The 26,458-nt window shown below is 35.1% G+C and overlaps 3 protein-coding genes across 5 annotated transcripts; all 3 read right to left on the minus strand.

Annotated features, from left to right (window-relative positions):
- Positions 1–1,553: 1,553 nt before the first annotated feature.
- LOC108346387 (potassium transporter 3) lies at positions 1,554–10,521 on the minus strand. Of its 2 annotated transcripts, XM_017585468.2 has the most exons (9): positions 10,376–10,521; positions 9,396–9,639; positions 9,051–9,296; positions 8,885–8,935; positions 7,797–8,057; positions 7,665–7,717; positions 5,314–5,428; positions 4,045–4,299; positions 1,554–3,221 (listed from the first exon to the last, which is right to left on the minus strand). In XM_017585468.2, exons 1-9 carry the CDS (start codon positions 10,415–10,417, stop codon positions 2,107–2,109), a joined length of 2,382 nt encoding a protein of 793 aa, XP_017440957.1. In that variant the 5' UTR covers positions 10,418–10,521; the 3' UTR covers positions 1,554–2,106. The 2 variants fall into 2 exon arrangements, with proteins under 2 accessions (XP_017440957.1, XP_052732649.1); XM_052876689.1 differs by lacking the exon at positions 9,396–9,639 and having other exon boundaries at positions 1,556–3,221.
- Positions 10,522–12,391: 1,870 nt separating this feature from the next.
- Positions 12,392–18,459, minus strand: LOC108347490 (calcium-dependent protein kinase 1). Its single transcript, XM_017586766.2, has 8 exons — positions 17,589–18,459; positions 16,951–17,094; positions 16,550–16,702; positions 15,266–15,381; positions 14,655–14,822; positions 13,397–13,524; positions 13,148–13,247; positions 12,392–12,851 (listed from the first exon to the last, which is right to left on the minus strand). The coding sequence occupies exons 1-8, from the start codon at positions 18,250–18,252 to the stop codon at positions 12,762–12,764; spliced, it is 1,563 nt and encodes a 520-aa protein (XP_017442255.1). The 5' UTR covers positions 18,253–18,459; the 3' UTR covers positions 12,392–12,761.
- Positions 18,460–20,350: 1,891 nt separating this feature from the next.
- On the minus strand, positions 20,351–25,310 carry LOC108347463 (uncharacterized). Of its 2 annotated transcripts, none has more exons than XM_017586718.2 (3): positions 25,015–25,310; positions 23,901–23,998; positions 20,351–23,062 (listed from the first exon to the last, which is right to left on the minus strand). In XM_017586718.2, exon 3 carries the CDS (start codon positions 22,740–22,742, stop codon positions 20,688–20,690), a length of 2,055 nt encoding a protein of 684 aa, XP_017442207.2. In that variant the 5' UTR covers positions 22,743–23,062; positions 23,901–23,998; positions 25,015–25,310; the 3' UTR covers positions 20,351–20,687. The 2 variants fall into 2 exon arrangements, with proteins under 2 accessions (XP_017442207.2, XP_017442208.2); XM_017586719.2 differs by having other exon boundaries at positions 23,896–23,998; positions 25,015–25,255.
- Between the last annotated feature and the right edge of the window lie 1,148 nt (positions 25,311–26,458).

Here is a 26,458-nt window from a genome sequence, read left to right on the forward strand (position 1 = left end):
CATTTAAAAAATCAATATACTTAATTTAAAAAGTATCTTGTCTCACACTAAAATTGTCCTGATTATTTTCCCCACAATAATACCCTGTTTAAAGAATTTATTTTTTCCAAAACCATTATAATAGTTTAAATAATTGCTTTCCATCCATTCTTTTACTTTGTATATGTCTGCTGTTCACATGCAAACAAATTCACTTTCTATGCTTTTCTTCCATTCAAATCAAATCATAGTAAATTGACAAGTCTAAACACTTATAATATGCGCCTCTTCCCTCCACATAAACATTATATATCTTCAAAGAAATAAATTGTATTTTCTGTACTCCCTCAAAAAAAGCTTGAAACATTACATGGTGATATGTTTGAAATGAAATATTTGTTAAATATACATCAAATTGATTTATTTAATTGTTTCATTGAATTTTTTTAAAATATCAAGGATTTGGAAAGTTCAATTACTTGCATTTAAATTTCATCTTTCTTTTAAATATTTTATTTTGAGAAATCAATTTAAATTATTTTATCAATTTTTTTATTTGAATAACTACTAGATTTATACTGCATGCATGTTTTTTTAATGTCTTTAAAAACTGAATTGTTAACATTATACTTTTATAAAAAAAAAAAAAAATTTTAAATATTTAAAACTTAAAGATATTTATTAATATTTACTAATTCAAAAATATAATTGTGTAATTACCAAAGCAATAACATAAAAAATTCAATTTTTTAAAAATTTAAAATTTCATTAAAAATTCTAACTGAGTCGAAACAAAGTTCTAGTTGAGTGACCTCGAGATAAAGGTAGAGACAAGACGACTTGGACCGAAAGTCGAGACAAGATGACTTGTGCCAAAAGTCAAGCCAAGATGACCCAAGTCAATGGTCTAGCCGAGTTAGCCGAGCCCATGGTTGATGGAACCCATTCAAATCGATGGTCGAGTAGAGCTAGCCTAAGCAATGGTCGAGCGAAGCCGGTCTAAGCTGAAGGTTAAGCATAGTCAACTCGGTCAAGGTCAAGTTGAGTTGGCTTGAGCAAAATATCGACCTGGTGGCCCAAGCCATAGGTCGAGCCAAGTCAGTTTAGGACAAAAATCAAGTAGAGTCAGTCCGGGTTGAATGACAACCAGAGTTGGGTCATGTCGAAAGTCAAGCCAAATTAGTCAAGGTCAAAGGTCTAATCGAGTTGGTTCAGACCAAAGGTATAGTCAAATTGGCTTGTTTCAAAATTCAAGACGAGTTAACCCATGCTAAAGATCGAACTGAGTCAGTCTATACTGAAGATTGAAATCAATAAATCCTAGTTGAAGGTCAAGTCCAGTTATCCTAGAGTAAAGATCGAGCCTAATCGACCCAAGTGTAATTTTTTAGAATCGATCCAAACTAAAAATCGAGACGAGTCGAAGGTCAAGCTAGCTCAATTCAGATAAAGTTGAGTGTATCTTAAAATAGAAATTAAATTACTTTATCCCAACAAAAAAATTGAAATATGAGATATTTTAATTACTTCATTCAAACAAAACAAATTATTTAAAAAATGAAGAGAATTCAATAGTAAATCATTCAAATTTGGTAGAATTGTTGAAATCCCTCGTCCAAACATAAGGTAAGGGGAATTCTTTTTTGGCTTGCATAGATTACATTGTAACTGTGTGCACAAAGACTATAAAAATACAGGAACAACCAATAATATCAACTGATATATAACTCAGAAATGGGTAAGAACGTGGAATTTTATTGATGTAAAGGTATCAAGCTGCATAACATATTGCAGAGAAAAGAAACATATGTAAGACGGATGAGAGAGGATTTTCACGGCAGAGGAACCGGAGAATGAGGAGAGAATAATCAAGAAATATGGTGAAGGATAACAGAGAGAGAAAGTCAGAAAGGCAGAGGTTTCACATACCAGAGACGCACCCACTACGTCACATAATCTTTGAATTTAATGTTGCTTTTCCTCTTCCTCACTTTTCCTCTGGTCTCCCATTATAGGATATTCCTCCACGTGTTCCTGGGATGTGACTAACTCTGCCTGCTTTTCCCACTCAGCACTCGGTTTGTTACACGTTACATACATCCCCTGTCAAAACAGTCACAACTTATGCTACACATGGTAATTCATTCCTACCTTAATCAGAGAAATCGAAGGAATGTTTAGTCCTACAACTGGGGCCCGACAATTTTTCCGGAGAAAAGAGTAGAGGTCGATAGCAAACTTCTTTATAAATGATGAGTTCCAGTTGGCCTTCACGTTAGAATGCCCAATTACATACGCTGCTCCAGTGCACTTGGCTTCTACCAGTTCCATGAGTTCTTCCTTGACCCGTGGGTCATTATATATTACATTTTGCAACTCAAATCGAATTCGTGGTCTAGTGATGTGTTCAGGCGATTCCCGCTCATACATGGCCTGAAGCCTCTTCAATATTGGAGATTTACTGCTAGTAACGGTCAAAGCTCCCGGAAGATTAATATTGTTGCCTTCCTGAAAAGAAGAAGATTCCGACATCAGCAATCGTGTCCCAAACTTCCCTGATGTTCTCACCACCGCCATCCGTCCATCCGCTGAACCTTCTGCCTTTCCAGAGCAACCTTCTGCTTCCAATTGAATGAATTCAGCTATGCTCATCACCAGTTCATTTTCAAAATCATTTTCAGAATAATTTTCGTGATTGCACACATCTTTATAACCATTTCGGACAATACATCGATACAACCGGTAAGATTTGGGACCAATTCGACCAATGAGGTAACGTTCCTCACGTCGCACACGAGCCACAGGTACAGTCTTAACACAAACAAAAACAACCACTTGGTAGAAAGCTGGCAGATTTGTCAAGAAATGAGTAAAACTAGCAGGGATTCCAGTAGCCAATCCAGTGTAGATAAGGCCCATTCCAGGAACTCTAACAATCCCAAGACTAGGACCTAATGCTAGGATGGTCCTCGTTGAAACTTTGTTATGCGTGTCAAATAAATACTTTTTCCTGGAACCATAATGCCACGCATACATTACAACCATGAAGACTGCAGAAAGCACGAGTGGAATCCAGCCACCTTTAAGGATTTTCAGGCTATATGATGACAGGAAGAGAATCTCTATCGAACCAAAGGATAAAGCAAACGCCAGAGCAATTATAAGACTTTGATTCCATACAAGGATGATGGCTAGTGATGTCAAACATGTGGTCACAAACACAAGAATCAGATGTGCAATTCCTGTAAACAAAAGGATGATGTTACTAACAACCACGATCTGAAAAAAATAGTGAATATAAAATAACCCAGAACATCACTGTATTTTCACAAATAATCGTTGAACCCTCTATAACACAATCATGCAAAATAAGTTTAATTTTGTTTCACTGTTAGCGAAACTTCTACCCTAGCATTCAATATTGTGCTGCAAGATCATAAAAAAGGCTTAAAGTTCTTGGGAAGCTAATATCGTAATCAACTCTTCTAATAATGTTGGACTACGCGATTGATGAACAATTTAGAGATTTCTAATGCAGACAGTGGATCAAAATTATGTTAATTTTCACTTCCAGTAAGGGTTACTATTTTTGAAATAGATGGCATTATAAATTGAGCATGTAAAGCTTTACAGTGCTAATGAATCATAACTCAATCATATTTCCATATCAAATAATATTAAAATAAATACCCTATTAGATAAAAACAAATGTTACACAATTTATGATGGGAACTGAGGGTTAGGGGCGGTTATATAACAGTCAATAGCAGAAAGTAACATTTCAAATTGTGTAATATAAAAACAATTAACAAAAGCAGGTGTACATTAGAATACCTTGAATAGTAACTTTGATGATGACGGCTTAGGACAGAAAATTAGAATACATAATACTAAATTTGTGTGTAAGAGGGGAATTAGGGGGGAAGATTTGTTCTGATTTCTAGTAATTTATACAGAGAATTCATCTCTGTAGTAATCTATGATTTTGGACCAACAAACTTCATTGTATTTTGTGATCCAACATCACTATTCTCCAATCAACCATCTGGTGCTCTGTCAACTTACCATAAGCATGTCCTATTCTGTTTATGTCTCCTAAACCAACTGTCACAGCCAAGCTTATTATCATAAGAATCCAGTTAATCTCCGGTATATATGTCTGACCAGGGATCCACCTTCTGGAATGCACAGCCTTAACTCGAGGGAAACATTCAAATGCATGGCATTGTTGGACTGTTGAGAATGCTGAAGCAATGACAGCCTGACTTGAAACTACTGCCGCCAAAGCAGACACCACAAATACTGGCCAAAATAGAACATCTACAAAAATGACAAAAACATTCTGAAATATATTACGGATACTAGAAAGCAAGTACTGCAGTCTTATAAAAAACATATGACAAGACAAGTACCAGCTCAATTATTTTGCTCCATTAACCATTAAAGTAAGTTTCTTGATACAAATACTACAAGTACACGGTGATTTTATTCCACTGAAAGCATATATACACGGCACGCTAACGTGAAAAGTTAAGATAATTATATGCATGGATCGTCTAAGTGGTTCTTTTATAGGGAAAAATGTTAAAAGAGTACTAAACCACAAGGAACGATAAACCCACTGGCTAGGGTTTATCTCCAAAGTTATCGAATAATGTTAAGCTAAACTAGTTGACAATGGCTTTGATACATTGAATAATAGGGGTAGGAAATGGATCTGATCTACCAATTTGTTCACCAACCTCTACCATAAATTAAAAGTAGTACAGTTCATGTACAAGAACTCAGCTTTTTCTGATCAACATAAGATCAAATACATTCTAGTTAGAGGTTGTGATTCAGTTAGAAAAAGACAGTGTCACAAAATGGTCTAATTTATAGAACATTGAAATAATAACCTTAAGCAAGACGTGATACATATCACTTTTCAAATTAGGAAATCGTACTAAATTAATAATAATTTACAGAAATAGAAAATGTAAGTGAAACAAACTTATATAAGAAAAAGTTAAAGTTCATTAAAAACATGCTGTGAAAAGAAAATACACAGTAAAACGTCCACCCTAAATAGAATTCACACAAAAATATTTCATTGTTAGATTAATAATCTCAAAGGTTAAAGTTATCTTATCTCTGAAAATTTCCCCACCTAAATTCGCCAGGGAGAACCAGAACTTGTATCTAATACTTGCCAATTTGTCAGTGTCAGCATAAGTTCATAAATGACATTTTGTGAGACCAGGAGCAAAAACATAATACATTTCCACGTTCTTCTAGAATTCTACAAGAAGGCCTATCAGAGATATTTTATTCTTAGTATTGACATTAACTGACCTGGAATAGAAGCATAAAAGCTTATATGCACTGCAGATAAATTCTTGGAAAGAAAAGCAGCCTGCCCCATGTATTGAAGAACTAAACATGGGTAAATGACACAATAAAATGCAACCTGCACAGTAATGGGGAGCAATAACAAATTATAAAAATTACAACAAACATTTTCAAAAATAAAATCAATCTAAAAGTTATAACTCTCTTTAAAATGAGGAATCATTATTAAGACCTCAATATATTATGTAAAGGACCTGTTAGGCAGGGGGGAAGTAATGAGAGGGGTTGGAAAGTGTATTATAGGAAGAAATTTAAAAATAAAAATAGTTAAGAAGTTAGTTGTTATGGGGGGTGAGGCTTTCTGAGAATGTCTATATAAAGCAAGAATTTTCTTTTGTAAGTTGATGCTTGTGTTTGGAGTTGATAATTGTTGAATAATATAGAAAAAGGATCTTTGTCTACATTTTTTTCACTCTTCTTGTTTTGTCGATTCTTGAGGAGGCAGGTAACAGGCATGCAATGAAAAGCTTAAGGCGAGCTAAGATTTTGAGCCCGCTGACCTGCATAAACCTGGTCCGCTTAACCCATAGCCCGTGTGGGTTTGGGACGGGACGTGTTGGTCTGCCGGACCACACTAAATTAAGCCCGCGTGGGTTTGGGATGGGACGGGTTGGTCTGCCTGGCCACACTAAATTAACAGCATTCTCATATTTCTCCATGGGTTCATCTAAGTGACGTGTTGCGGAAGATTGAAACTTTTCGAACGTGAGTTTGAAGCTTCGATCTTCCCATTGTTTTAAACTTGTTTTCCCAATCGGGTCCTTCCTGCTGGATTTTGAATACTACTGGAAAATTTATTTGCAAACTGAGTATAGAACAGATCAAGGATTGGGGAGAACCTGTTAGGACTAATTTTTACATGAGTGCATATAAGAAAAAAATGTGAAGTACAAAATTAACTTCATACTAGGGAGTTTTTGCAGATTATATTATGGTTAAGGTAATTTCTACTCCTATATAAATTTATTTCATTTTCTTTACTTTTTTGGTCCATATATATAATTGTTCCCAACTTGGGGGCATTTGTTCAAAACCATGAGCTGAAGTTCAATTTCGTGGACTTTCTGTAAAGCAATGATGATGATGATGACATAAGTAAGAATCCCAATAGGACTAAAGAACAAGCAAAAAGAAACAGAATGTCGAGTTTCAATCTGATTCTTCAGTCCGTCTTGAAAAACTTGCCTGAACTCATAACCATAGATAGAATTTGATAAATATGCAAAGAATGAGAAACCAAGACAAAGATAAAATCCACGACCTTGCAGCAAAAAGATCAACAACCAATAGGTGAATCCAGGCAGAGGCCAAAGTCAACTCACTGGAGAACATTCTTGCTATATTAGTCAGGCCGCATGCCCGCTGGCCACAAAGGATACGAAGTGGGCCATAATATTCAGCCCGCTTTTCACAAGAGGCGCGGGTCAGCCCAATCCACATTTTGCAGGCCAAGTGTGAGCCAGTCCTAGGCCTGGGCTGGCCGGCCCGCATTGTCCCCCCTAGATGAAAGTATGTTCTATGTAATACATTACCAATCAGGTAAATCAACTCAAAGTTTGAATTTCGCACGTTCCACTTTAGCCAAAAAGTTCTAGATAACAAATTAAAGAATCACTTTCTAAATGTTATTGGCCTACAGGTTAATAAACCCTTTTGATATGTAAATATAAATAAGAGAAGGATGTTAGTTAGTTAGTAAGCTATTGTTAGTTCATAGTTGTTTGGCATGCCTAAAAGTGAGGTAGGTTGTTGTATTCTGGACAGTTGAATCTAGATTGAAATGAAAATCAAGTGCAGTGCACAGTTTCTTTGACCTCTCTGTTTCTCTCCTCTTCTCTCCTCTTCTCTCTGTCCTATCTATTTTTTTCTTCCACCTTTCCCGTATTTTTTTCCCGTCTTTCTGTTTCTTTCTCTTTCGAACCTAAATTCTACATCACCTATACTCCATCACTTGTTATGCATTATGAACAAAGGTTTGTCTTTTTTATACTAATATATGTATAATATAAATTAGTATGTTGTGGTATCTTTCAATCTGTTGTTCAGTTCTTTAGTAGCATAATAACATCAACTATTTCTCTTCACAGGCACATCAAAAGTCTAAAAAGTATATTACAACTTAGTACACATACTATTACTGACCTAAGGAGATAATAATCACCCTTACAGAAACCTGAAGTTAAATAACACTAATAGTTCTTGGGTATTATCTATTGAGAGGGTCATTCGAGAACACAACATTGGAAGTTAACAGTGAAATCAAAGCCAACTTAATACTTATTGGCCACACATACCCTCAAAGGTATTTGTCTGTAGTAACCAAGGTCTCCAAACATAGCTTCAGTTCCTGGAAATGACGAGAAAAAATAATGAATTTGGAAAGCATAAGGCTTAAGCAGAATTTGAATTTTAAAAGAGATGCAGACCTGTAACACACAGAAATACTCCTCCAAGATTAACCCAACCACCTTTTCCTGTTAGCCTAAAGAACTTGTAAATATAGTGCGGAGAAAGAGCCCCATATACTCGTGGGTTCCACTTGATGACATTGTAAATGCCAATCATGAAAATAGTAAGTAACCATAGAATGATTATGGGAGGAAATACAAATGCAACCTTGTAGGAGCCACGGTGTTGCATAACAAAGAGTCCAATCACTAGAACACAGGAAATACGAGACAGCACACCTATGAAAGGATATATACGTAAGTTTTGATAGAAAAAATACAAAATGCAACATTGTAGGAACCATTATGTTGCATAACAAGAAGTCCAATCAGTAGAACACAGGAAATACGAGACCACGCCTAAATGATATATACATATGTTCTGATAACAAAAATGCATAATATTTTTCAAGGAAGGAATATAGGACCAGTAGCGTATAACAAACGTCAAGTGAGACTTGTTCTCAATTGTTATCATGAGAACAAATCTTTATCATACAAGATACAATCATACATCAATTATCAATTTTAAAACTAAATAAAACCAATCTTGAGCCTCCAAACATGATTATATAATCAAGATTTGCTGTTCCTCAGTAATTTTGCTTATGCTGAAGAACAATGAAAATCAAGCTTAATTCAACCTTTCATAAAGAAGCTCATAATGCACAACGTAATCAAGAGACCGATACTTTTTTTTTAATTAACGCATGCACCATATAAAAGCTTGGCATAAAATAAGGGGAGTTATCTATGTCAAGGTCCGTAATATCACTTTATTTTTAAGTAACAATAACAGTTTCTGAAGTACGTTCCATGATTTAATATTCCATTATATGTTACCTTTTTTCTATATAGTCTGTATGTATCAATTTATTAGTAGGTTGATTTAATTCATTTAGATTTTTTGTGTGCACAATGATGCTAACAAGGTTTGAAAGTAAGAGCTTGAGCAAACTAGACAAACCCCCTCACATTTAGGCCAAACCTAGCGGGTTATTCATGTAGATCATTTAAGCTCTGAGTACTAGACACTTTGGAGGAAGATTAGCATCATTTCCACTTACTTTTGTTTGTAATCTTTGCTTCAATTTCCAGGCCTTTAATGGATGAAAGAACTGCAAGATAGAATTCTTATTAGCAATAGAGCTGATGCAATGGTAAAACATCAATCAGATAAGTTGTACCACCAGACACAATAACATATTTGTAATGAGAAAAATGTAAAGTTACCAGAAATGGCAGGCATGAGTGCACCAACACAAATTACCATGCAAGCACCCAGTAAAACAAAAATAAGCAAAGCCTTCTTTGTACTCTTGTGTTTCTCAATGAATCTTTTCAAAGGAGATGGTGGTATTCTATTTGAGGAACCAAGTTTGAGATATGTAGAAAGCTCCTCATCCGAAGCTTGATGATTAGGAAGCAAACAAAATTTTGCATTTCTGCAAAGCTGTGAATACAAAGCAACAATTCCCCCTGTACGTGTTGAATGTACTAGCATTACCACAATAATTATAGTAATGAGTAACAAAAGGACCTTAGTTTGACAGAAAAATAAAGAAAAGCAGTCCTTACCTTCGCCATTATCATCTACACTTAAAAGAATAACTGAATACTTCAATAAAGAAACAATTGAAAGAGTCCAAAATATCAAAGAAAATGCGCCAAATATTGCATCTTCATTCTGGACTGGTTTTAGTCTTCCAGAAAAAATACTTTGATAAACATAAAGTGGGGATAGGCTCAAGTCACCAAACAAAAAGCCAAAACTTTGGTATGCCAAAAACAAAAGTGTTCTACATTGAAATTTCCGCTCTACCTGTTAATTGAGAAAAAAAAACAAAATATTATGAACATATATGACTTCAAGTTTTTTAATAATATAACATTTAGGTTCAAAGGGAAAGCAATGAACAAAATAATAGATTATATAGATATTTAATGCTTTTTTTCCTATTTCCTTTTCTTCCGCGCAGGCATACATACAACTATGATAAGTTTGCTCGTTTTCCACCAAATAATAAAAGACAAAAGAAATGAAGAAGAACACGAATATTGCATAAAACGCTTCTACCAATATAGCATACGATATACTGTAGCAAATTGTGTTCAAGAAGAATTCCATTTTCATTTCCCAAGCTTCTACCAACGTAGCATACGTTCACCATACTCTCCACACAACAACTCGCATCTCTTTCTCATTTTCTGACGCAAAATATATTTGCCTGTGATTGCTTATATGCCTTCCAAATTTTCAAACTATACAGCCAAACCATATTCCGTTTTCAGGCCAGTTATCCACGTTTAGATTGACGACGGAGTTTGAAACAACAAATCTCATTTTCACTTCGCACATTATCTCGTTACGTCGACACAAACAGTGCTTATTCAATACGCATTTATTCGTTAGAATTCCATCGATTCTCAGAATAACGAATCTGATAAAAACGGAAAACAGGCGAAGAAAGTTCCAGAAGCATAGCAAAACGTTTGTAATATACTTTGTGGTTAAGTCCATGTTTGAATTGAGGGAAAAAAGAGAGGAGAAAATGTACCACGGTTGATGCACCTCGTTCTCTACTTGCATCTGAGCTCATAGCGAAGAAGAAAACAGAACAAGAGTTTCGTTGCGCTCACTTTTGGAAAGGAAAAATCCACTCCAACTGTATTGGAACCGCGAAATTGCCTCCAATGTAGACCGTGTTTGATTATTTTATTATTTACGCAATAAACTTAGTTTTTCCATTGCAAGATGTACTAGTAAAAGTGCCTGTAATATCTCAACCAAACACTCCTTGGTCTGAGTTACAATTTAGGCCCAATTTACATTAAAAAACAAACAAAATTTATATAAACTATTATATTATTTGTATATATAGTCTAAACTTTTACCTTTAATTCAAAATCATTAATGGTGATGCAAGTTAACCTGGAAATAATTCTTAATATATATAATACTCATCTTATTTATAATTTTTTTTCAGAAAATTATTTGTATTTAAATTGAATGATGTATTGATTTGTTTTTCTTAAAACGCTCTTAATTAAATATTTAAAATAAATCATAAAAAGTTTATCTCTCTTATTTGAAAATATAAAGAATCATAAATATTAAATCTATCCCAACTACTTCATTTTATAATATGCAAGAATAATTTTTAAAAATAATTAAAATTAGATAATTTATTATTTTTAACTAATTCAGTGTAAATTAGCTAAAAAAAATCATACAAATAGAGACATCTGGAATCATATTTAAGGAGTTGTCTTTAAGAAATTGATTCTACCCTTTTTTTTCCAAAATTAATTCTACACTTCTATAAATACCACAAATATAATCTTGTACACGTATTCATTTAATTTTACCATATTCAACCTTCCTGAAAACCAACTATAATCATATTTAGATTATTTAAGTTTACTTGAGCAATAGTCCACATTCACAAAAATTAAATTCAGTCAATAAATAACCTAATTCGAGCAAGTTAATTTAATTTAAGTTAAATTGAACAAATAATAATTATAAAATAATTATTATGTAAAACAATAAACTTGTACACTTAATGATTTTTAATTAGAAGTGAAAGAAGTAATGAATCAAATATATCCCCTCATAATAACCTAATCTTGATATTTAAGAGACCATGTCATAAATAATTTATTCTTGTAAAAGTATTTTCACAAATTTTAACAAGTGAAATTCGCATATATACTAAATAGTCTACAGTATAAGTAATCTTAATTAATCTCATTTTACTTAACAAAACTATTCGCAAAATATATTTTATTTAATTCAGTTTTTTAAGCTTTATTCTCGTGACATCAGTCATATAATTTTCAGAATGGTAAAAGACAATTTCCATCTATAACATGTTTTAATAAAATTACAATTTGCTATCAATAAATATGAAAAATAGTTTAGAGAATGTTTGTTCTAATATTCGTAATGACATAAATTATGATCATTGATAATCATAAGCCTGTATGATGGAATTTGTGTAAGAAGCATTGTTCAAAATGCTAATACCTGTCTCTGCATGTTTGTAGCTACTTCATGTTGTTACTTCATGAAATGGCATTACTGTTCAGAGATAATCTATTTAAAATACTTTTAGAAAAAAAAAATCTTAAATATGTTTATAAAAAACCATAATCAAGGCTCATTTAAATATATGTTAATTTATAACTTATATATTTAAAATTAATTTCATTACATTATAAACTGCACGGGTTATTAACATAATCTAAAAGGGTCAAAGTTAAACAAATCCATAGATAATTAGATGGAAAATGGCAAATCATCAATTAATTTACCATAAATCAATTCTGTTAACTTCTTCACTTTTGTTATAATTGTTTTTTAGTATTGGTTTTTGACTTTGTTTCACTTTTCAGAGTCTGATATTGTTACAAGTTGGCAAATAGCAGAGAAAGGCCAACCTTGAGAATACAAAGCAGATTAGGAGTTATCACAGTACAGAAACTGTTCTGCATGGTCTCTCGATATGTTTCCCAGTACCTCTGCAGACACAAAATGCATATCCATATTCTCACACTGCAGGCCATGATTCACATCTTGAAGAATCAATTAACTCAATTACAAAGTATACCTGATCTGCCCTTGGGACATATCCACATTCTGAGATTACTTTATTCATAAGACGAATAGGTCTCCGTAGGATCTATCTGGTATACAAAGTTAGCACTCAGCGTAAACCAAGAGAAACTAAATCGCACATTCTTAACCTCACTACAGAAAAAAGTTGGATCTGTTTTTTCTTGGATTTGTACAAAATAGAAAACACATTCATGTCTGCTCGTGCAGTAGGGAAAAAAACTGGTGCAACTAGACCCACAAATATCATGTAAGTGCCCAGTCAAATAGCAGGCCGCAATACTAAAACGAGTAAAGACTCTGATCTCAACAAAGTAATGCAGAACTTATTTGCGACGTCTTTGGGTTATGTGGTTTATGTCTGGGTTGCCTTTCCTCATCATTGCTACAAACTCATCATAGTTAATTCTTCCATCCTGCAAGAAATTTGAGAGTTAATATTGCAAAGGATAATTAAACAACACTGCATAAACTTATACAATTTGGAACTAGGACAACCGTCAATGTTGTTCCCTGTGAGATAATACAGCTTTTCTAGATAACAACAGACAGGAAAAATTCTAGACCTGTTCTATAAAGAAAGAAGAAAGCAGTATTACCCAACAATATAATTACAGCATTTTCCAGAATGACATTATTGTTGCATGTGATTGTGATTATGCTAAAAAAACATATATAAAGGAGCAAAAAAGAGTAAAAGGAAAGTAACTACATTGTCAGTATCAACTTCAGCAATGATCTCCTTTATTGTTTTCTCATCACCCATGTTGTACTTCTTGAGGGCAGATTCCAACTCTTCCATTGTGATGTAACTAAACAGAAGCAACAAGAAGAAAACCACCACAAAAATCAACATTTAAGGTAAACAGAAGCAACAAGAAGAAAACCGCCACAAAAATCAACATTTAAGGTGATAATGTTGCTATAGTATAAATTATGAATGAAAAATAAATTAAATTACCCGCTCTTATCATCGTCAAAATATTCAAAGGCTTTATATAGATGATCCTCTCTTTCCATTCTATTCATGTGCATGGTAGCAGTTATAAATTCAATGTAATCAATCGTTCCATTTCCATCTACATCAGCCTGAGAACCAAATAATTACGATCATGTAGAAACATCAGTAAAATCAAGAGAAGTGTCAGACTAGTGATTACAATATCATGCAACCATGAAAATATTATCCATCTTGGCATCTCCAGTCTCGGTGATTATTACACACAGCACATAGATGCATCAAGCACCAAGTTCTTTATACGTGCAAAAAAGGATTACATGCTTATGATTATCTACAGGACAGGAAATAATAGTGCAAACAAAGAGCTAACTGTATATAAGGTATGTACATGGGCTAGGAGAGATACTTAGATATGGGGAGAATATCTCCATGTGTTTAGCATAAGTGCATCACAAATGCAAACCTAGGTTTTTGATACAGATATAAACAAAACAGGATGAGCTTGCACAGAATGAGTTTAACGGTATTTCACACACAAACTAACTTAGCTATGGGGAGCCAAGCTCCAGTAGTTAAGTGATGTGGCCCCATGGCCCAAGATGCTTAAGGAGTATGAAACGATTGGGAAAAGGTGAAATGCACCTGAGTTTGTTGTACAGAGAGAGAGAGAGAGAGAGTATGTAAAGCAAGATATGTATAAGGTAGGCTAAATTAGGCCTGGGCTGGGAGAGACTAGACACTATCATAACCGTGTACACAGAACATACCAGGATCTGAACACCCTTTTTTCAGACCTGTTACTGCAGAAGAAATATTTTCATACTTAATTTCTTCCTTTTAGTCTTTCTTGCTTCCTAGTACCTTTCATTTATGAAAGAATATATAACTGTTCACCATGATCTGCTAAATTTAACTTGAGATACTATAGAAGAAGGGTAAGTTCATCAAACAACCCAAGTTTAGGTTACTCAATTTACTTTTAACCTGCGATGAAATGAACCAGAGATACAAGAGTCTGAATAGTAAAAATTGAAGCAAACCACAATGGGTATCTGCCAGTTCATGTTACAATAGCAATTTCTTACAACATGCTGGGTGACAAAACTTTGGGTAGTATTTAAGGTCACATTTAGAGATAGGATGAGATATCGTGTAAACTTCAAACATTCTCATTAGGTAATCAACAAAGGAGTGCAAATCTTTTGGAAGAACCAATAAGAAAACTTACAACCGAAAAAGAAGAGGACACTGATCTTACCGCTTCCATCAACTGCCTTACTTCGGACTCAGAAAGTTTACTACCCAGTTTTGGGAGACCAGCTTTCAACTCCTCAAATGTGATTGTTCCACTGTTATCTGTATCCATGGATTTGAACATTTCCTTCAAGCCGATAATTTCTTCTTCAGAAAGATTTTCAGCAATAACCTGCAATCAAATAGTTCATAAATTAATAAAATTCATTTCATTAGCCATTTAATCCGAATAGTGGACACTGAGGGTGTGTGTGAAACCAAGTCTTGAAGGTGTGTGTGAAACGAATTCCTTTAAGACGGATCTATCTTATTGCTAACTAAATAATATACTGCTTCCAAAGCACTAGAATCGTTACATTGGCATATGAGGAGACGGATTCACTAGCAGCCAAAGTATTAGCTTAACTGAAAGAAACAAAAGCATCTATCCTTTGATCAAGTCAGCTATGAAGACCTTCTCTACATATTTATTTGTTTATATTGTGGATTTTTCATTAACGCATACTATCTTAATCCAAAAGGATTTTAATATAGTGGAGTTTGCAGATATTTTACAAAAAACTTGATAATGTTCATGATGAGAACCAAAAAAAATGACGATAAAAGATGATTTACCTTCAGGGCTACTTTTTTTAGTTTGTTCATTGCTCGGAATTGTTTCATTCTGGATAAAACAGCAATATCAAGAGGCTTATCAGATGCATCTCCATCCACTCTCATCCAGGGATGATCTGCACCATATATAACATATTATGTTAAGATCTATGATGCATGGATACTATATGTGTATTAGATACAACGACAATATGTTTAATTTGAAAATAAAAGGATTCAAGGCGTGATATATACATATTGAAAAATATACAATTTTTTAAAATAATATGATAAATATGATTGTTATTATGTGAATCCAAATTAAAATAATATGTACTAAATATTGTCAAAACAAAAAAAATTTAAATTATTATTATCATAAAAGTATTAGTACTTTATAAATTAAATACTTCATTGATAAATGTCGATAAAATATCCTAAAGTATCATATACCGATACATGTCAAATATAGATATGTGACACAAATTGAACTATCTATATATGATATGTTATGATGGATTCATTCAAATAAGTAAACTACCAAGAGAGTTTTAGTTTGAATGTGATTATGATGCGTTAGTGCTTGAGAAAAAGAGGCAATCTGACTTTCAAGCAAAATATTAATCAGAATAAACTCCCACTAATAACTCTATCCTTATATCAAACAGGTGTAAGTAGGGGGAAGTTATAAAGTGGTTTGGACCACCAGCTGTTCTATGGTTCCTATCAATCATTAAGTGACGTGTACTTAAGTTATTAAATTTAAAATAAAATACTTAAATAAGTAATTATACATGTCACGAAGATTGGTCAGGCAAGGACAAGCATTGGTTCATAACTACCAAATAATTTATCCTAATGAGGGACAAAACAAGAGCACAGTATAAACCAGAAAAGAAGAAAATGTAAATCCAGGAATTAGTAGAAAGAATCAATGGGTCCTAACCTACATTTTTATTCTTTATAACTTTATTTAGGGGGGGTTGAAGTATTTTGGATGTGACAATTAATTCTCATTCTCTTTCTTTTTATTTAACGAATCACACTTTCCAATAGTCCAGTGTCCTTAACAATATCACAGATCTATATATCAAATAACAACTGTTTTGGATATCCTTATGTCCTATTTCTCGGCAGCTATCTCGGCCTCACTGAATCATGGCATAATCCATCCTACAGGTTCAGAACCTCACTATGAAGGTAAACAATGACTCTCTTCTTCTTCTGTGTCAGTGAGATTAAAATAAAATATAAAGCACATTTGGCATTAAAACTAAAAAGTTATGTTCATGAGTAGAGTTTAACTTAGCACTTCAACTGCTGAAAGTCGTTCTTTAGGGTCAGCACGTAGCATCTTCTTGACCAGATCTTTAGCACTAGTTGATATGGAAGGCCAAGGATCCGATGCGAAATCAATATGTCCACGAAGAATAGCATCAAAGATACCCTGTTCATTTTCTTCACAAAAGATTAAAAACAAAGTGAAAACCATTGGAAGGGTCTAAACTGAGAATATCAGGGTACGAGAAAAGAAAACTTCCACAGTAAAGTGCCAACATAATCCTTTCGGAGCTCAACAAAACAATCATAGGTTCTTTTGAGGGATCACAGATTACAACAACAACTTTAACATGAAACCTTGGGGTATGGTTTTTATTCGACATTAAAAAATAAAAGTGAGGGAGTTAAAAAGGAAGGAGTTCTACCTGCCCAGTAAGGTGGAACACCAGAAAGCAGAATGTACAGTATAACCCCAGCACTCCAAATATCAGCCTCAGGCCCATAACTTCTTTTCAACACCTCAGGAGCAACATAGTAAGCACTTCCAACAAGGTCTCTAAACACATCTCCTGTTCTCAAAACCCAACAATCTAATAAATTTCACAATAAACACTTGCAAGAGATAAAAAGAAAATAAGAATATAAAATAAATTAAGTTTCTTAAAATAAATCAACGCAAGCATGTAAACTTTTGAAAAAGTTAAATGCGAACGCTTCTGTTAGAATTAAGTGAATAGATTAATTTTTACTCATGAAAAGTTCTTCTTCTTTTTTCTATAAATGTTAATGAAACTGGTTATATAAATAAACTAAAATGAACTCAGCTTCAATGATAAATTATGATTATCTTATTCATTACCTAATTTATGAGTTTTCTTGTTTGGCATTTTCAAAAAACTTATTCTAATGGGTAAATAAATTAATTTTAAATTGAGAAACAACTTAATTCAAGAATTAAAACATCTTATCTTCTTCTTCTCCTCCTCCGACTAATTATCCAAACACGACCCAACACAAGCAGAATCAATGAGCAGTGACCAGAAGATTAGAGTAACTAACTAACCTGGCTTGAAGAAGACGGAGAGACCAAAATCCGTGGCCTTGAGAGGGGAATCATCGTCCTTGTTGAGCAGCAAGAAATTCTCGGGCTTCAAGTCCCTGTGCATCACGCCCATGGAGTGGCAATTATGCACCACCGTCACGATCTGGCGGCAGGAGTTGGCGGCGGCGCGCTCGGAGTAGTGGCCCTTGGTGATAATCCGGTCGAAGAGCTCGCCGCCAGCGCAGAGCTCCATGATGAGATTGACGGAGTGGCGGTCCTCGTAGGCGCCCTTGAGCTCCACGATGTTGCGGTGGCCGGTGAGGTGGTGCATGATCTGGACCTCGCGCCGGATGTCGTCGATGTCGTCGCGGTTCACGAGCTTGCGCGTTGCGATCGACTTGCACGCGAACTGCTCCTTCGTGGTCTTGTGGGTCACCAGGTACGTCACGCCGAACTGCCCGCGGCCCAGCTCGCGCCCGAAGATGTAAATTGACCGGACATCTTCCATGGGACGGCCCAGCACCCGGCCCAGCGAGGACGACGCTTGTGGCTTCGGGGGTGGGGGTGAAGGGTTCGTGTTCGGAGGTAGGACGGTGATGCCGTTGCGCTGGGGAAGGTCGTCGTAGTAAGTGGTGGTTGAGGAGGCGGCACCGCCGCCGTTGCTGCTGCTGCTGCAGTTACCCATGGTCTAGGGTCAATGAAGAGAACTATGGTGGTCGGAGTTCGATGTTTGGTTGGTCAGAAGAAGACTAAGTGTTTAAAACTAGGTGGCCGGCACAAAGACTAAGATGGACTTTGCTGTGCGTGGTTGTTAATTAGTGTACTAATTGCTATTAATTAATGAACATCCTTGTGTTAATTAATACTTGAAAGAAAAAAAAAACGCACACACACACTAGTAAAAATTAGGTTTTGTGACATACTTCCTCTAGAATAGTAAGAATATTAATCATAACCATTCTTAATCCGCTTTAAAATGTCATAATTGGATCAAAGATAGTTATTTTGGTAGGTTGTATTGCAGGTTGTAATAAATAACTATAACTATAATGTCAGTTATAATCTAATAAAAATAAATTTTAAAGACCAGTAAAAGAAATGCACAAATAATTTTATGTTAGTTTTTATTTTGTTTTCCTTACTCGGAATGAGTATTTTATATAAACTTTAAAATAGTTTTATTATATTTTAAATTAATATTAATATATAAGATATCATTAATTTACTCTAATATAATATAGCCATCATAATAATATTTCAAAAATAATAAGATTTACTTAAGCTGAAAATAAAATAAAATTTAAATTTCATACCATACAAAAGAGTTGGATACAAGTTCTATGTTTAGGTCTCAACCCACATTAACCTATCTCACCACTACTGCATAAAAATTTTAAATTGTAAAATAAAAATTAAATAGAAACATGATTTATATATATTAATTAAAAATTGCTTTTAAAAAGATGTATTTACTTAAAGGTTAAAAAATATGTATTCTAAGTGAATTGTATTATACATCCTTCACTTGTTGTTGTGTTTTAAATCTTAATCTTAAATCTTGCTTGACCCATGTACATCCACCTTCAGTTGAACAGTAACTTTTCATTGTATTTCAGCCAAAATTCTAGCTTCAATGAAGTCAACTCATACATGAAAATTGTTTGATGAAACTCCTCATTTTGCTCATACGAGTCCAAAATAAGTCATCCAATCTCGAAATCAGTCACCCGGTACAATAAGATACAACTGTTTTTAATGCTGCATTTTAAACATCAAAATTATTTTATGCAAACAAAGAAATAAAAGGGCAGTAATGCCGCACCTTTTGTCTGTAAGGCACCTAAATCCATCAATGCCGTCCTAAAGTGTTACCGCGGATTTGTAGTTGTAACTTTTGTTGTTTAACAATTTTACTTTAATAAAATTTATAATACTTTTAATTAGAATCCTGTAAAAGATACAATTTAGTAAAGTTAGACTTTTAACATTAAGTTATTCTTATTTAGTGTCGTTTTTATTGATGTTTTTAAATGAATTAAGATATAAATATAATAACGTTTAGCAGTAAATTCTTAAATTGTATTGTTCTTAAAGTTATGATTACTTTTGATAAAATAATAACATGCACTCTATTTTAATGTATTTGAAGGTAAACAACTTTATCAAGAATACTTTAAATATTTAAAGTCTCCATATCTTCAACAATTAATTCATAATATTTAAAAAAAATTAAAAGATGAAAATGAAAAATTCGAATATAGTTTTAACGTTCATAAATAAAAGTATCCAAAGCACAGTTTCATATCCGTAGTATAAATTTGTAACTTTTTTTATTTACATCGCGTTAAAAGAACCGTTGGCATTAGAGAAATAAAAAATTAATAAAGTTTATCTCTAAGAAAATAGAATTTTTAAATTAAAGATAACAACATAATTTGATGCATTAAAAAAATAATACAGTTAATGCAAACAGTTAATTTGTGTTAGATGTTAAAAATCACGCCTCTTGCATCGTTTATATTGACATATTCTTAGTATTTGAATACCTACGTTATTTTTAACATGGCTCGTTGTACACCTTATTTATATTTAATATCTGAACCTAATAATACAGACCTTAAAGACCATTAATCAACCTTGATAGATTAAAGGTGAAAAACAGAACACAATTATCAGCAAATATTGAGACGGTACAAGATATCAGCACAAATTAGCAAGTGAATGCAACCTCATAAGGCCCTTAATCCTGTAAAATGGGTGTCAAACTCGAGGATCACCGTGTGTTGAAAAATAAGTACTATTATAACAAATACAATCTCAGTGAAGTTTTATTATTAAATAGAATACATGACACACTGACAGAACTTACATTACAGGTAATATTTACAGAGGAAGGAAGAATGTGAAAAAGAACATCACCAACTACCTGATCAAAGTACAATTTCCTAACATGATAAATCCCCTCCACGAGATTTTCAAACGACTTGGTTATTCTCCCAACTCAATTTCATAGGAAGACAGAATAACTAAATTCGTCAAAATCTAACGTAGAATGGAGTAATAATGTAACATGCTGATAAAATTTGTTAACTAAGGAGACAATGAGAAAGAAAACGATAACTAGCTTTCCATCCAATTCTGGGGCATGGGATAACCTTTGATTGGTTCGGATGGATCGCTAACTAGACTTCTCCCGCTGCTTGTGCCACGGCTAGAACTCCCAGTCAGCATTGCCATCAGACTTCCACCATGCACCCTGCCTTCAGGAACAGCAACTGACATTGGCAGGTGACCACCTTCCTTGGCTGAGATATGAGCAGTTACAGCTTCAAACTGCTTGAAGTCAGAGCAGGTTGCAGCCGAGCCAAGGCTACTCCCTATTTTCATCATATCTATATCCATGTTTTTGTCAACGAGTAACTGTTTTAGTTCATCTGTTTTACTCGAATGAGGATTCTGAACAACAGATGCCAGTGAGATACCTCCGTGAACCCTCTTATCATGCACCAGCCCACTATGAAGAGCACACATACCTGTTTTCCCCCTTGCAAACGAATTGCAAGGACCATCCTGTTGAATACCATACTCTGAACCAGGATGGCCCCAAGAGCACCTCTTGCCTCCCCCATGTGCTTTGCAAAAGTCAGTGCTGCCTTGAGCACTCTTTCCACACCCTACAAACTTGCATCTCTTGCCTCCACCATGGCGGACACAATGATCAGTCCTTCCTCTAGCACTTTTTGTGCATCCTGGTACAGCACACCTCTTTCCACCCCCATGTGCCACACAGAAGTTGGTACCTCCATGCACACTTTTAGTACATACACCACCACCCTGATACGTACAGCGTTTTCCCCCTCCATGGCCCTTGCAATAAGGGGTGCTCCCCTCAGCGCCTTTGGTGCACCCTGGTGCTGTACACCGTTTTCCCCCACCATGTGCTTTGCAAAACATTGTGCTCCCTTGTGCCCCTTTTGTACATCCAGGAGCCTGGCATCGACGACCTCCACCATGTGAGATACAAAGGCCTGATAGACCTTCGGCACTCTTGGTGCAGTTTTCTCTCTGGCACCTCTTACCACCACCATGTCGTATGCACAATCCAGATTTCCCTCTGGCAGCCCGGGTACAGCCTTCATGACTGCATCTCCGGCCACCACCATGGGCAATACAGAAATCTGTACGTCCTTCTGCACTCTTTGTGCAACCAAGGAATTCACATCGCCTGCCACCTCCATGTGCCTTGCAATAAACCGTGCGACCCTCGGCTCCTTTGTGGCAGCCAGGTTTCTGACACCTCCTACCCCCACCGTGAGATATACATCTTCCAGAAGCTCCTCTGGCACCCTTTCCGCATCCCTCCACTTGACATGTTTTAGAATTACTGGGGCGCAGTGGCTGTTGCTGCTGTGTAAGCCCAGAAGTGCAGGTAACTGAACTTTTAGGTCTGGTTGACGAGAGATCCAGAACAACGGGACTATGATCAAACTGCTCTGAAGCCTGATTTAGAAGAAAACTAGTGCCTGTATTTGATGCCGTCTTTGAAGATGGCAAAACAATCCCTGGCTTCCAACTACATGAAGTTGATCCCTCGTCTGCATTCTGTGTCCCACTGAACGCTAATGGCATCTCCATATTCAATTGAAGAGGTGAAGGATTTAGATGTATGCTTGTAATATCTGACTCACAGGGCCCAGTAGAAAGGCTTAATTCCAAATCAAATTTTGGTTGCAGCTCCAGTGTCTTCAAACTTGAATTAACAAGTTTCTTCTGGCTTTGTACCTTCTCACAGCCAAGATGGAGAGAAAAGTCCAGTTCAATATCCATAGATGATTCCTCATCAACATCTTTGGCTGAAGACACAGCTGTGCAAGCAGCAGCCGAACTACCCTTGCTATCAGAGGAACTGGTTGAACGCCCAAGCCCAAGTGACAAAGATGAGTCGACTCTTTGACCCATACATCCATCAATTAAATCCCACTTCCTTTTTGTTCCCTTAGGAGAGGGAACATGGGTGGGAATTGAAGAACCAGGGGAATCAAGTCGTAAGATGGTATCTGTACCATACTGATCAGCTCCCCTTCCTTCAGCTTGCATAGAATTGCCCAAAATCTTGAATGCATTTGCAGAATGATTAGCAGCAAATCCCAAAAATGATTTCAACCTCACGTCCATTAAAGTAATGAAACCACTGTAGGAAACAATATCTACTCCTATTTATGAATTTAACAGAACAACCTTCCTGACTTCAGGGTAAAAAAGATATAGATGTTTATCTACAAAGTTAAGGGTTAGATATGTCTACAGGTGTACAATGCACCCCCGCTGACAAATCCAGAAGTATCACGCCGATCCATCTATAAGATATAGAAAGGCTAAGCTGAGGTTCAGTTTGTCAGTTGCAAGTACAAATTAACCTAACGTCTGACTCCTTCTAAAACACACCATGGAAGCAATCATACTATTCACGAACCACATGGCCAGAACTGGAACATCTGCCAGAATAAACATGGTTGCAGTCAAGTTTTGCATGCTCGCTAAAATAAAAATGGGTAATAGATAGCATCAGAAGAGAAACTCACAAAAATAAACTTATGTTTGCCAAACACCAGATGTTCATTGGCCCAAAATAAGAAAAAGACTATAAATTAAAATTTCAAAGAAAAAACTTGTCCATAAACTTCTTTTAGAATTTTTATCCACAGGGATTGAAACGTAAGATAAATCATCAAGAAAGCGGATAAATCTAATCATAAAAAATAACACTTAAATAAATGAACTGGGTACAAAGATCTCCGTTTTGCAAGGGCATCACAGGCCAGCAAAACAAAAACTATAGTTATGGTTATGCATGAAGCAAAAGGTCATTAAATTGCATACCCGCCCTTCAAAAAGGTGTTAAAAATCAACCCAAATAATCCCCCAAATGGAGAGTACCTGAGTCATTGTCCAGAGTACGCCAAGTGAAAGTAGTTGAAGTAATCAATAGTTATTATATATAAAATGTTTTACACCATACAGCATTTCATAAATCAAGCACATTGCTTTCTCTGTAAGTTTGTTTCTCACAAAAATTGTCTCCTCTATTAGTTTGTTTGTCACAAGAACACCAAAAGTGCTTATCAGACCCTGATGACCCACTTTATACTGTGTTTTGAACCAACTGGACGAAACCAGTCTTGTGACCAGCTGTTTTTTAAAACCATAATGAGACTTTTATCATGCCAAATGATTCATTATAAAATAGACGACTTAGATGTCTGCCAAGCTTTAACTGATGCATCAAAATTTAGCATATAAGAAAATATGAGAGAGCATTTGAACGAACCTCACCTATTACTAATGACACGTATTTCCATAAAACAGCAGGAGCAGCTACGAGAATACAGCAGCCTAGCAACAAACGCCTGACTGCATCGATTGAGAAAGTTCTGCAAATATTACAACAGAGCAATTAGGAAGCAATAGCACGAAAACAAGAAAATAAGAAAAATGGCGACGTTGAGAGACACAGGATAACGACAGTATAATTTCCCAACAAAACAACACATCATTAGAAAAGCGAACAAAAGAACCAGGACATTGAACAAGAGTACAACACAATAGCACAGTAACATGCATAAATACGAGCATTAGTACGAAAACTGTTTCTTCTTTCTTTTTGTACTTCTTCTCTGAGCAACTAACTTGTTTCAATAAATTAAGCGCAACCCAACCAAAACGAGAAGACGCTGGGACTAACTATAAACTTTCTTTACACACAGGTTAGACCCCGTGAAAAACAAAGTAATAAAACAAAATAAATCCTTTCAAATAAATCATTGAAAAAATCGACCAAAACAAACGTGAACAGAGAAAGAGGGAAATCCCGAGACTTAGTTCAAAGTACCTGGAATCACAAACTCCGATAAATAATAAATAACTATAGAAACGCACAAGTTGAATTAGCAAATATTATTACCAAATACCCCAAATATGGTGAATTTGATCACATACGATTAAATCGAAGTTAATTAAGGAAGAAACAGATTGAAGTAGAAAATATGATAAATTGGTCCTCAGGTTATCTGTTTGTTTGTGTGGATTATGCAAGCAGGAAAGAAAGAAGGACAAAAGACAAATATTCCAATTCAATCTTCATCGTTCTAAATTTGCTGAATTGTGCTAAACGCGGAATCTTCAATCAAATTCGGGATTATGTTTCCACAGAGTCTAAAGGAAGAAGAAGAAGAAGAAGAAGAAGAAGAAGAAAAGCATCAATTCATAGGCCGTCCTTTGAATACAGTTCCAGATTTCAAAGAAAGAAAAATGAAATGGAAAACGAAAAGGACGCACAAATGATGATTCTGTAGCTTGCTGATGGATATGTTCAACGAAAAATAGATTGTAGAGAAAAATAGAACATGAATTCGGAATGAATATCGAAGATCTCGGAAGAGTGAGTTACCTAGCGCGTCGATTGGATTGGATTCGAATTGATTTGAGTTGGGGTTAGAGAAACGGGTAGTCTAGGGTTTTAAAATCCGACGAAAGAGGGTGGACAGAGAAAGCCGACAGGAAACGGTGCAGAGGAAGAGAGAGTGAGAGATGAATGAGGAAGAAGAGGCGCGTGTTCTTAGTGAGAGTACGCTACATCCAATTTTAATACTGCACGAATTCTAGGGTTACGTTTCTCTTCTTTCTTTGTTTTCTTCTTTTTTAAATTATTTTTTCTCTGCCTCGTTATATGGCAATGGTTTTGTTTCTTCGAGAATTTTTGAACAGTTCTACTATTTAATCACAAAATTTCAGTTCCTTAAGCCTCTTATTAATCTTATTCACGATGGAAGAAGAAAGAAAAATTATGTTGATTCAGTATTTATGATTATGATGAAATATTTTTTTTTAACAACTAGAAATACATATTTGATCATTATCTTTTCAATCTCACTTTTGCCAAACTTTTTTATGTTCCTCTTTATATCACATTAGTTTTCCTACCTAAAATTAACTTGAACACTTTTTTCTATTCACATGATAAAAAATATTATATTAAATTTTAGGTTTAAATCTTTAATTGTCTCTATTTTTCTAGGTTTTTTCTGTTTTGATTCTTTACTTTTTGGAATTTTTAATTGAGTCTTTAAAAGTGTTAATTTGAATCAATTGAACCTTACACAGGTGAGAGGTTGATGTGTCAATTTTTTAAAACATGGCATAAGCTGAGTGTTATGTGGAATGTCCTAAGTTTAACTTGAAAAATGTTTGATTAAAAATATTAAAAAAAAATCATCCTCCATTACAAGCACCATCCAGAAATCCTACCCAAAAATCTTCTTCCCAGATAGACAAACAACAAAGCGAGACCCAACCGATAGAAGAAAGAAGCAATGGGTAAAGAAAAGTGGAAATGGTGGTTGGAGCGCCAGTGGTGGATGCACGGTTCGGCGTTTCTCGCGATTTCGTGAACCCGTTTTGGAAGAGGAAGGGAACGAGTCGGCGACGCTTCCGATCGGCGGTGCCTCCGGTTGCAGGTCGAAAGCTCATCTCTCTCAACCAAGGTAGCTTCTCCTTGAAGTGACATTAACGAAAGGATCCACGAGCGGAGGCGAGGTGGTGACATTAATGACCGTTGTAATGGCGGCGGTGGCCGAAGGAGGAACCTGTTCGCCGCCTTCCATTGAGGAGAGAAGAAACTCTCCCCGCCTTATATTTCGGTCTTTTCTGTCTCGACAGACAATTTGTTCTCTCTTCCAAAATTAATCTAAAATTCTAAAATTGCAGCAGAGAAGAAAAAACATGAAATAGAGAGGGGGAGAAAGAAAGAGAGACAGACATTGAAGAGAGAGAAAGTGATTTTACAAGGGTTAAAGGCATTGCGTTTGTAGGCAGAGAAAAGTGAGAGGGAACCT

The sequence above is a fragment of the Vigna angularis genome, chromosome 1 (assembly GCF_016808095.1).
Source record: "Vigna angularis cultivar LongXiaoDou No.4 chromosome 1, ASM1680809v1, whole genome shotgun sequence".
Taxonomy (NCBI): Eukaryota; Viridiplantae; Streptophyta; class Magnoliopsida; order Fabales; family Fabaceae; genus Vigna; species Vigna angularis.

What these genes read in the sequence shown, in the direction of transcription:
- LOC108346387 (XM_017585468.2), bottom strand. Translation starts at nt 10,417, where the DNA reads ATGAGCTCAGATGCAAGTAGAGAACGAGGTGCATCAACCGTG. An exon ending in AACGAGGTGCATCAACCGTG is followed by an intron (nt 9,640 to 10,375) that starts GTACATTTTCTC and finishes CTCAATTAACAG; the next exon opens with GTAGAGCGGAAATTTCAATG. An exon ending in AGCAAAGATTACAAACAAAA is followed by an intron (nt 8,058 to 8,884) that starts GTAAGTGGAAAT and finishes ATCCTTTCATAG; the next exon opens with GTGTGCTGTCTCGTATTTCC.
- LOC108347490 (XM_017586766.2), bottom strand. Translation starts at nt 18,252, where the DNA reads ATGGGTAACTGCAGCAGCAGCAGCAACGGCGGCGGTGCCGCCTCCTCA. An exon ending in CTCCGTCTTCTTCAAGCCAG is followed by an intron (nt 17,095 to 17,588) that starts GTTAGTTAGTTA and finishes TTTTGAGAACAG; the next exon opens with GAGATGTGTTTAGAGACCTT. An exon ending in TAAGGCAGTTGATGGAAGCG is followed by an intron (nt 13,525 to 14,654) that starts GTAAGATCAGTG and finishes TTTGGTTCTCAG; the next exon opens with GCTGATGTAGATGGAAATGG.
- LOC108347463 (XM_017586718.2), bottom strand. Translation starts at nt 22,742, where the DNA reads ATGGACGTGAGGTTGAAATCATTTTTGGGATTTGCTGCTAATCATTCT.